Genomic DNA, 12,588 nt, shown 5'->3' with positions numbered 1-12,588 from the left:
TAGCAGATCTATACAGGTGGAGCTGGGGAAGGTGGAGGGTTTCAGAGGAACTCTGAAAGTGCTTTGCAATGCTCAAGCGAATGCTAATCAGCCATTTAAATGTAAATCAGCAAGCTCATTGGCTGCGTATGCAACATGAACCAATCAGCTTGTGACAGTCGTTTAATGCTAAGAATATCATCAGTTACGTTAAGGACCCATCAGCCCGCGCCATCTAGAGTTTCATGACAGATATATATACAGTGGTGTATAAACTTCTATTTAGTGTCTTATGTACTCCCCTTCTGTCTCTGTCTCACCTGTTGCCTTTCCTAAAGGAATATTCCTGATTATTTTCATCATAATACATATGGACAGCATCAGTCTGTCAGTATAACGTCCCTTGGTGTTTATTAGCAGACTGAAAATGTCTGTAAATATAATGGAAATTTAGCAGAAAAGCGGGCAATAAACACGCATGTGAATGCATAATAGAAATGCTTACCAATCCTTATCTTTGTCAATCTTGTCAGTGTCCCATTACGTCTGGCGTAAAAGTAACACTGCATTTCAGAAAAAGAACATCATACCAACAGTAAAATATGGTGGTGGTAGTGTGATGGTCTGGGGCTGTTTTGCTGCTTCAGGACCTGGAAGACTTGCTGTGATAAATGGAACCATGAATTCTGCTGTTTACCAAAAAATCCTGAAGGAGAATGTCCAGCCGTCAGTTCGTGACCTCAAGCTGAAGCGAACTTGGTTCTGCAGCAGGACAATGATCCAAAACACACCAGCAAGTCCACCTCTGAATGGCTGAAGAAAAACAAAATGAATTATCGTAAACGCTTGATTGCAGTTGTTGCTGCTAAGGGTGGCCCAACCAGTTATTAGGTTTAGGGGGCAAACACTTTTTCACACAGGGCCATGTAGTTTTGGATTTTGTTTTCCCTTAATAATAAAAACCTTCATTTAAAAACTGCATGTTGTGTTCACTTGTGTTATCTTTTACTAATATTTACATTTGTTTGATGATCTGAAACATTAAAGTGTGACAAACATGCAAAAAAAATAAGAAATCAGGAAGGGGGCCAACACTTTTTCACACCACTATATATATATATATATATATATATATTTGTGTAATTAATTTTTGTCATTTTGTTTGGTGATGCTAGAAAAAGTGATTATGCAATAATGATTCTCCAAATATTTATTTGAGGTAAATATCTCTACTGAATTTTATACTGAATATCTCTACCTTTCCACAGAGTGAGTCAAAACATATTTAGCGCTAAAAAAAAAAAAAAAAAGCTAGGCTCCATAATCTTGGGAAAAACCAGCCTGTGCTGTTGATTGTGAATCAGAGACATTTTCTTTTAGCTGAGGCTACAAAGGGGGAGTGAAAGCCCAGACAAAAGACGTTTGGGGTCTCTGTCGCCATAGACACACAAAGGAATGACACACGGGGCCTGTGCGCGCATCACCCGCTGAAAGAGACGCTGACAGGAAGACAAGACCCCGAACAACAGGGGGAGATTTAACAAAGCCAGAAAAGCCCGACGAAGAGTCAGGACTCTCATGAGGGAGAGTTTTGTTTTATCATTATTCAAATAAATAACTTAAGACATAATACACTACCTCTATTGGGGGAAAAACAACACATTGGGACTTGAGGGGATTAGATCATTTTAGTAATCTATTAGTGTTAGATTACTTAAAAAAAAAAAACAGCAGCGTTCTTGTCAGAACATGTCCATTGTTCATGTTCTGACATTAGTTTCATGGTTTGTTTGCCTTGCTTGATGTGTAGCATGCTCCACAATTGCTGATAACTGCTTTGCCTTTGTAAAAAACAGTTATCAGGTTTTTGTTAATATAACAATGATGCAGAACAACAACAATAAGTTAAAATGTATACATTTGCATATTTAGTAGTTAAAATACCATCACAATAAAGCAGTTACTATTATCCTAATAAAATGTAGTTAGCAACACAATTTTTATGAATTTTGCAGCCTAAATACAATCGGCAGAAGTAAAAAGCTAAACGTAGGCTATAAATGAACTAAACCACAGTTGCATGACTTCAGCATCACCACTACTAAGCTTCCGACATTTTCCCTGAAACAAGATACTAACAAAAAGCAGCTAACTACACTGAAGCTATGTGAGGGTGCATGTTTTTAAATGAATAACTAACAAATAGTTTAATTTATTTAATCTGGCACAAAAACAATTGAGATCTCAATAGAGAGCTGCAGGGATGATGTTTTGTTGCAGGCCAAAACCCGGAAACAAAGTCAATGGATATTTGAATGAGTTTTTGGTTAAATGCCTGACTTAAGGTCTGTAGTTAACACAAGCGCAAGATATGTTCACGTTTTATTCTAAAACATAAAATACATCAGTAATACTTTTGTAGCGAATCAGCTCATAAGGGAAATATGAGACCTGAAGGCTATGTGTGTTCATTCAAATAAAGGTTTTCCTATGGATTAATTAGTAGAAAAGTCCATTTCTACTGTGCATTGTGCCTCTTGCTATGGAACATGCAGTGAATTTCCCTACTCACATTCCATCAGGTCGTAAATGGCTCTGGTCTTAGCAAAGGTGTCGGGGTTGCCATGGTAACCAGTGGCCTGTGGTCATTCGCAGACATCCTGGCGCCCAGTCTATTGGGTGAGGGGTGTGTGACGACTTGTTAATCTAATGAATAACTGATTTGTTAAATCAAAGGAAAAATTGTGTTTTTGATTGGTCCAGACGCTACACTTTCTTGTAAGGCTTTTACTAGAAAAAGGGTCTTAATATGGTGACTACTAACAAGTGGCTAAATTGGACTACAGAGGTTGTCAGAGACATTAAACGTCATCATGCCAAACAGGAAAATGCATCTACTTACTAGTCCACTTTTAACAGCACGTTCTTGCAAACGTTATTGGAAAAACGTTTAAATAAACACTGAAAAAGTTGTTGGAAGCTGGTGAAAGGTGGTGACATTGAAGTTTTGCAACAATGGTGTAGTAGTTTATAGCTATAGATTTACTTCTGGTGATTGTATTTAGGATTCATAAAATGTGTGTTCACTTGTGCAGATTATCACGTTGAAGAAGTGTTTTGTTGGTCACAGACCTTATTTTCTCCAGTAATCCTAAAGTCAATAGAAAAATCGAATTGGGTTTTTTGTCGAAAGAATGATGCTAACGTCTAAGTTGGCCTACACAAATACTTCATCGCCGCAGTATTACACTTGAACAGATACATAGACATGTGGGGGCGTGTTAGAACGAGCCGTTTTAGGTAGGCGTACACCAGTATTAACTTTTATAAAGAATATCTCTTTGGATTTGAGACTTTAGTCTTTGCAACTTTACAGATCTTCTTTATGCACCAAGAGCTTGTAACACTCCAAAGAGAAAGGAAAAATTGAAATCGCATCATATGACCGACCCCTTTAAGCTAACTAAAACTATGGTATCACTTTACATTAGTTAATGTTAGTTAATGTATTAACTATCATGAACAAACAATGAACAACACATTTATTACAGTATTTATTAATCTTTGTTAATGTTAATGAAAATACAGTCGTTCATTCATGTTACTTCACAGTGCATTAACTAATGTTAACAAGCACAACTTTTGATTTTAATAATGCATTAGTAAATGTTGGAATTAACATGAACTAAGATTAACAAACGCTGTAGAAGAATTGTTCATTCTTAGTTCATGTCAACTAAAATAGTTAACTAATGTTAACTAATGAACCTTATTGTAAAGTGTTGCCAAAACAACTAACTATAAAACGCTATTATTTATATAACTGAGTTGAAAACACTGTGATGATCTGCAGGATTTAATTAAATATTTTCCCTATGAAGCAATTAGTTTGCAAGCTGTGAATTGCTTTTTGAACTGGCTCAATTACACATTTCAAATGAGACGATTTACTAAAACGTAACTATTTTATGAGGTGATGATTTTATATGAATTGGTACAATGCAAATCATATGGAAAAGTATGATTTTTAGAAGAGAGAAAAAAAAAACATGCAAACGCACCTAAACCACCAGTGTGGTATAAGCAGACTGTATGAAAATTTATGAATGAGACTGTACAAATTCATACAAATTAGCCACAAAACAAAATACATAGTTACGAATTGCCATGAGAGTGTGCTGAAAACTGTGTTCATAACATTTAATCTAATGATAAAACCAATAATACTAATGAAATTCTTGCCTGAAACTGAAAACTTCTGGACCAGAAAGTTCTGGGCTGAAAACCCAGACTGGACTGAAAAACTGGACTGAATTACTTCATTTCATCACTGGGTTTCTTGTCATTTTACAGTCTTACCTGTCCATAGGCGAAGATGGTGGCATTATATCCTTCAAAACAGCCTTCGATGAGTTTCTCAGTGCAGTTGCTGTAGATACTGTCCTGCTGTGAGTCCATGTCAAAAACATAGTCAAACGTGAAGGCCTTGTCCTTTCCCAGAACAACCTGGGGCTCCCCAGGGGTCACGAACGTGCAGATGTGACATCCCTCTATCTTTTCCTTTGCCAACTGTGGACGAACCCTGGAAAAATAGTGAGTGTTTAAGTTAAAGAGACAAATTGTTTATCTGAATAAATGTTTTTATCTTGAGTGTTAGATAAAAAAAAAGTCAGATTAAAAAATATTTTTGAAAGAACATAATGGCGAATTGTTGTATGACTGTTAAAAAGTTGGTATATTTGATATTCTAAAAATCTATTGATCTGATATTTGATATTTATCGACATTGAGTTGATACGTTTTATTTAGGGATGTAACGATTAACCGCGAGCCGGTTGAAAATCGATTCAAATATGTGACTATTCAAATCGGTTGAGATGCTAAACAAATCGCGATTCTTTAATGAGCAACAATATATAAGTGCAAATGACAAGTCTCGGTTAGCCTAACGCAGTACACGTAGCAAGGTGTGTGTGTGTATATATATATATATATATATATATATACACAAACAAAGAAAAACAAGTAGAATAGAAAGCTAGAGTTTTTTTTTTTTTTTTTTTTTTAAAAAAAAAAAAAAAAAAAAAAAAATGTGTGAATCGAATCGTGAGTTGAGTGAATCGTTACATCCCTAGTTTTATTTATTTATTTATTTAATTTCATGGATACAGTAAAGAAAGTCACGATCTTTGAGGTGGGACAGGCCAAAATTCCTATTTTAACAGTCGATAAAAAATGTGATGTTTATAAACTATTCATGCTAGGTTAGTTATGTAACATAATGGTTTGTATAACGAATCTATATATATATAAATAAAACAACAACTTGGGATTTGTGCCTCTAATGGTTTAAAAAAAAGGTCTTCAAGAATACTGTATTCGTGGAAAGTGGCAAAAACACTCCAATCCTAAGTTCGTTCATGAACAGACGCTTTCTATTAGAGGAGAGCGAGAGAGGAAGCTCTGGCAACACGATAGGTAAACAGTCACACCCTGGGATTCATTTACTCACGTTTTCTGTTTTCATTATTTAAACCTTTCCTTCAAAACAACCTGCTGCTCTGCCTTTTACTTTTTAGCCCTTATTCCATTGATTTTTGAAGTGGATTTATCACGGAAAGCTAACTGTAACAGAGGTAATTTACACATGGAAGTCTAAAAGGTGTTAGCAAAAACTGTTGCCAGTTTAATTCTTTGCCCCCCAAAACACATTAACATTCCTAAATATGTGAAAGTAAATTATTATAGTTATGCAAGTTCCATGCAGAACTTACAATGTGTCAGAATGCAATAAATAAAGCAATGCAAATGGTCAGAAAGAAGGTAAAACTAAAATGTCTTATGTTAGTCAAAGCTGAGAGCTCTTCAGTGATGTTATTTACCTTTGTTGCACAAAAGTTCATGATTTTTTTTTCGTGAAAATTCTGTGCGTACATACAGTTACTGAATCAGTATCCTAATCATTTAAACTCTGTTCTTAACCTCTGCTCAGAACTTGCTTTTCCAGCTGCAAGCTTCTTTTCTCTCTTTCAATTGTGAGGTCACTTTTAAGACAGTAATGCTAGTCAGACACTCTTGTGTGTGTCCAGTCATTTCCAGTGACATCTCCAGTGTCTCCAAAACCTCTAAAATACTGAAAACAGGCATTCAAGAGTTAACACTCTTCCTTGGTTTCAGAGCTACTCATGTGTGCCAGCGCATTCTATGCAGCTTAGAGGGGATACATGAACACACAACTCAAAATAAGCCATATTACAATGACGACCTCTGACCGCTATAAATCTTTAAAGTCTTGAGGATATATAAATTGGTATTGTAAACCCAAATGCATTCCAAGAACCCCTTAACCACAAATGATGTCAATGTAAGACCATACTAATTATACATACCGTAAAAGATATTGTGAGACATTTAAGAGACTGAAATACATTTCCCATTTCAACAGCTTCCACAAAACATTCTAGTGAGTCATCTGACAGATTTGAGAATTAGGTTCAAATGAACACCCAGTATTTATCTGAAACAGGATTGTTTGTTTAGGGATTCTATTTGGCCAGATGCAAGCAAGACATTTTTACCAGAATTGAGTAACCAATGCTCATTGCACCTTGCACCTAAGATTCACATGATATTATACAATATTATATATATTATAATATTATACTATATAATATATAGCACAATATTATATATTTTGTTGTAGCATTTTAAAGTGAACAAATAATAATATATGTGGCAATGAATTAATAAATAAATAAATAATTTGTGTTTGTGTATTTTACTATATTTTTATATACTATTTAATATACTATTTTTAACATACTGTATAGTTAAGACAAATTAAATGTATGTCGCCTCTAATCAAAAAGTCTGTGAAGTCACTAAACAGTCTTTGTAAACACTTTCTTGAAAGAATTGTATTCCATTTCTGATTTTACTTTATTATGCAAGTCATACATTGCTACCGGTATGTCTTTGAGAGTGAGTGAATCATTCATTGATCCAATTAGTAAAAAAAAAAAAAAAACTGAATCATCCAGCAAAGAAACAAGTGACTTCCTTCATAAGTGAGTCATTGAATTAGTCACTCAAGCAATTTGTTAAAAAATAAAAATAAAAACGCTGATTCATTCCGGAATGAAACATTACTGTGTGTTGTTCTGAGACATGCAAACTTTGATTGATAAGATAACTGGCAAACTGAGTCTAAATTGCATATTATTCTGCCATATAAGATAGGGGTGGGGGAAAAAATCGATACAGCATAGTATCGCGATATTTTACACGGCAATACTGTATGGATACACGGACGCCAAGTATCGATCTTTTATTATACTATTTGGTAGAATAATAAAATACATTTCTTTACAGTCCACTAGATGGTGGTGTTGGTTTTTTTTTTGTTTTCTAAAATCCTTTAATGCACGGCAAGTCGTTGATTATCCCGCTTATTCCATGGTCATTTGCCAAGTTATAGACAAGTTAAAACTAGTATTGCTCTTTGCAGCGCAGTATTTGACCGAATGGGTAAAAATTACGGTTATTTTTGTCAGTTACGGAATTACAGAATTATAACATTTATTTGAATTAATTATCGATCATTTGTTCGAGAGAGAGAAAGATGACAGTTGTGTGTGTGAATTACCTGCGTCTGTGCGTCTCTCTCTCTCTCTACAAACAATGACGTTGTGAGTTTAGTTACTTAAACAGAGATTTTACCTCTTCGTTGCTGAGGAATATAATGCAGTGATCCAGTATCTAAGCCATTTTATTAATAAAAGTAGCGGGGCAGCGTTGACAAGTTTATGTTGGCCTACTCCTGAACGTTTCTGTGTGCGCAGCGGGATTTCTCTCTCTCTCTCTCTCTCTGTCTCTGTCTCTGTCTCTGTCTCTGTGCAAGTGATGTGTGTGTGCGTTTGTGTGTGTCAATTAAAGCAGCGGCGCATTGATATAGAACGGTGATTAAACTGACTTGGAACTACCTGTGCATTAAACAGTTTTAATGCATATCTGCCAGTCAATCAGAATCAAGAATTCCAACAGACCATGGAATAAATATTTATTCAAAAAATATTTATATTTATGCATTTAGCAGACACTTTTATCCAAAGCAACTTACACTGCATTCAGGCTATACATTTTTTACCAGTATGTGTGTTCCCTGGGAATCGAACTCACAACCTTTTACACTGCTAACGCAATGCAATACCTCTGAGCCACAGGAACATAAATAATGAAAAGCAAAATATTCTAAGAGCACAGCAGTGCATAGTATACTTGTTGTAGCACACTGTTTACTTTAAAAGTACATGTCATGTTTAATTTAAATGTATAATTTTTATTTTAATGTAATACTGTTTTATTTATTTTAAATTTAACATTAATTTACTTTCAAATGCCCCAATTGCTGAAGAGTCTGCACAACTTTTTTGTACAAGTTCAAGTTGCATTGTTCAAAATACCTGTAGTAGCACAGCAGTTCATACCTGTTTACATTTAATTAAGGTGGAATAGACTAGACTGTAATACAAATAGTTGAGTTTGCCAGGTGCATACAACATTTATGACAGGTTTTCATCAAAGTGTTGGTCAGTTTGTCGGCTTGACAATCCCATTTTGCCCTGCAACAATAAAACTGAAGTGAGATAAACAAACTGAGAAATGTTTTTTTTTTAGTTAAAACAGATGTTGCCGAAGTTTTCGTTTGGGGACATAATTTGAAGTTGGAAAAAGGTATTAAATTTCAATATATCGCAGAATATAGACTTTATTTTATAAACTTTAATTTAAGTTTATTTTATAAACTTTATTTTATAGACTTTAATTTATCTTTGAAACACAAATGGGCTTCCAATGTTTATATGTGAATCTATCTTTTCATTATATAAAACAATCGTGACTTTTCAGAAGACTTAGATTAAACCACTTGATTCATATGGAATACTTTTTATGATGCATTTGAGAACTTCTCTAAGCTTTAAGTTGAGTTAAGTTCAATGGAATTTTTTTCAGGAAAGCGGTTATATCATCTAATGTTATGCATGGGGAGGGTCACACATTGTTCACAAGGCATAAAATAAAGCTCAGCTTCTGACTGAACGTGTTAACCTCAACCCACATGCCTCATTACTGCGATTACAGTGACAAAGACATCTCCACGGCCTCCTCTTTCCCAGGGAAAAGATCAGTAGCTTAAGTGGACTGGACCACGTTTTACAGGTCCAACAGTCATTACCCAGAAGCACAAAAGTCTATTTTGTCTGCTATGGGATCATTTGACCTCTAAAATGTCTCAGATGAGCTCACAATGATTTCAAACAGTGAACTAAGCAGAACTGGCAAAATAAACCATGTAAAAAAAAAAAGGCTTGCAATTCCAATAAAGCAGATGGAGACGGATGGGTAAGTGCTGATGCATCCTGCCCTGGAAAAGCATGACCCTGGTAGAGTGCTATTATGGGTACATGTTAGTTCCTAGTCTCATTAACAGCTGATTTATTGATTGTTTTTGAGAAAAGAACAGACACCATAATTCAACATGAGATTTTTGTATTTCTTCATCATGAATTGGTGCCTAAACATAAAACCAAAATTACAGCAATGAGATTTTTACATTGGCTATTGGAAAATCCTACACAGACTACTGAAAGATTTGGAATTACAGAATAAAATATATTTAATTAAATGCATTATTTTAACTAATTATTGTAATATATAACCACTCTGTAACAAAAAAACAAAAAAACATATCAGACTATGTGGAATGCTATTGAATACTGTCTTGGTTTGTCATAGATTCAATGAAAATTAAATGTGAAAACTGCAATCAAAATTCACAATCAATCAATCAATTAACAATTAATTTTCTAAAGTTCCACTGTTTGTTTATAATAAAATAGTACAAATGTGTTTCATAGTGTCAACACACAAGAACATGGATTAACCCTGATATCACACTTTGTATTGATGACTATTAAACATACTGATCGGTCTGGATTCCTTTGAGTATACTAGTAATGAGTGATACTAGTAATCAGCTAACAGATCACATGTTTGCGATATCTACAACATCCATATTTAAAAACTATAATGGCACTTCATGACAGTTGCAGTCATTATAATAATTAAGATAATAACTTTCATCTATCCAACCTGTATGGCTTTGATAAACATGATGAACAGCCTCTGACGGCACACCCACAGATCCAAGTGATGCATATTACAAACAAAAATGCTAAGAACTGGCTAAAATTGACAGCTAAATATCAGGGTGCAAAGCTTTTAACCTGTCTGCCCACAAACAGTACAACATGCATCATGTTTACAAAGCTGGTAGACCAAGTGATTTTGACTAAAATCTAGTAAAAGAGCCTCACAATCTCATGGAACTTTGTAACTATTTTACATTTTGGCAAATTGTTAGCTAATTCATATGAATTCGTACAATTTGTTAATCTCAAATTGCCATCTTGTAAAATAGTATTCCAGTAAGATCGGGTTTGAAAGAACCTTACTGTATTCTGTACAACAACGTAACTGCTTAACTACTAGTTAAATGTATCGCGGGATAAATGAATTAGCTAGTTATGACAGTTTCTTGAAACCGTAGTAACACAGCCGTCATTCAAACCACATTCCCTAACAAGAAATTATACTTCCACCCAAAGGTCGAGAGCTGTAGTTTGCCGTTTGCGAATGCTTGTTGGAACTATGGTCTCTGGAAACAGTTGAACAAATCGTTGAAATTTGTTGGTAATGCCGGAAACACATTTTTTTTTTTACAATTGCCACATAGGGCGCTATAACAGACATCACTGTGTGTTTATAGCTAGCTAACTGAATTAATTTACCAATTTAATGGCATAGACATTTGAAGGTAACTCTATTGGGCTTGCAATGCATTGGCCAAGTATTTACAGTAAAGCCCTATTCAAATGGGATTAGTATTACCATGGTGACCTCTAGTTATTTGTAATAATTGCGGAGGTTGTCTGTGATCTTAATCCTGTGCGAAACGGCGATGTCTGTAAATTGTAAAAAAAAAAAAAAAAAGTACAAATTGTTAAAAAATTTAAAATTCCCCCGCAAATGACCTACCATATTTCGCCGAACACCAAGGTCCTGTGCGAATTAGGGCTGTCAAAATGGCTGAAAAACTAAATTAGAATTTTGCACTTATATTAATACTTTATTATATTATGGTGAAGAAAAGCTTTTGGCTTCTCTCCTGAGGCCACAAGAGGGCGCATCGAGCAAAATATTACTAAAGCACGTTTATTCAAAGCATAAAATAACATGACTATCTGTGGAAAAAAGAGCATAATGTTTAAAATAATGTTTATAAAACAATTATAATTAATTAAGTTGCTTAAACAACTATAAACAAAACAGCATCATGTATGTATGCGTAGTTTAACACAAAGGACCGAAAGCCAATCACACAGAGTACATTTTTCATTTAAAAACATGAGTTGCAGTGGGGTGGGAAAAAAAAAACCCCGCCATAAAGTCTCAAGATATGTTTTTTCAAAGTTAAACTTGCATTAATTTTACATGGCTTTCTAAACATGCGGCTCTTTTGTGCAAGATGCGAGTGCAACGGTGATAGATGTCCCTCTAAAAAATGTGCGAAATATGCATTTTGTGTAAACGGTTTTAGTTTTAGTTTTGATCAAAACAAAACGTAAACAAGATCTTTTCTGCATTGATGTTCTCTTTTTCCGCAATATTTTTAATGAACAACGCAGCAGCACCGCATCTAGTGGGTTCAACTGGATAGGCTGACATAAATATTATAATGCAGTGACATCTACATCGTCATCGCATCTCGTGTGCCGCTGATAAGGCTGTCTGACGCACACCTAAAATTCGAATGCAACATTTTTGCATTCGAATGTGGATTTTAACTTTAAAAAATACGAAGAATATTCGAAATTCGATTTTTTTTTTACAGACCTAATGCGAATCGGCATCTCTGTGATTTGGCAGGGCATATATCATTTTTTCAAGGTTTTTGTTTCCTGTGTGCCTTTTTATTCATCTTTCGCAAAGAATGGAAGCTGCGTTGGAGTGTTCTGAAAGTATTTTGGGTGCTGGCTCATATCGCTATACACCATAGAGCTATACAATTTGCAGAAAGAGAAAGCTGAAAACCATTAGAAGAGCGAAAACAAAAAGAACGATTAGGCTAGATGGAGATGGATGACATGTATAGCAGCATGCAGTAAGGAACATTCGGTAACACTTTCTATGAAGCCCGTATTTATAATACATTATAAGGGTATTCTTAAGGCATTATAATGAATGCATAATGCATTATAAAAAACCTTATAATATGTTGTATCATCTCATGAATATTCATAAGAACAGTTTTAATATATTATAATATTTACTTATTTGTGGTTATAGCTTTTAAGAGTATGATGATTTATAACACAATGAACACGTTGCATCCACTTTTACAATGGATTATATTTCTCATAGTTATAATGTATTATAAGTCTCATATCTTGCCATTTTTCTGATGCTACGCTCAAAGACCACTTATAAGTAGTAATAATAATAATAATAACATTTTTTTCTCTCAAACAGCCATAAGATCAGATATCA

The 12,588-nt window shown here is 34.5% G+C and overlaps 1 protein-coding gene across 2 annotated transcripts in view; it reads right to left on the bottom strand.

The window, feature by feature from the left end:
- The window catches only part of LOC107689724 (kinesin-like protein KIF21A), a 49,203-nt gene that overhangs the window by 26,515 nt on the left and 10,100 nt on the right, over window positions 1–12,588 (bottom strand). For both annotated transcript variants that reach the window (XM_016487855.1, XM_016487856.1), the window contains exon 2: window positions 4,339–4,561. In XM_016487855.1, the coding sequence (XP_016343341.1) occupies window positions 4,339–4,561 (223 nt within the window). The remainder of the gene's footprint in view (window positions 1–4,338; window positions 4,562–12,588) is intronic.

Source organism: Sinocyclocheilus anshuiensis, unplaced genomic scaffold (assembly GCF_001515605.1).
Source record: "Sinocyclocheilus anshuiensis isolate Anshui unplaced genomic scaffold, SAMN03320099.WGS_v1.1 scaffold1014, whole genome shotgun sequence".
NCBI lineage: Eukaryota > Metazoa > Chordata > Actinopteri > Cypriniformes > Cyprinidae > Sinocyclocheilus > Sinocyclocheilus anshuiensis.
This window is presented reverse-complemented; position numbering and strand designations above follow the sequence as displayed.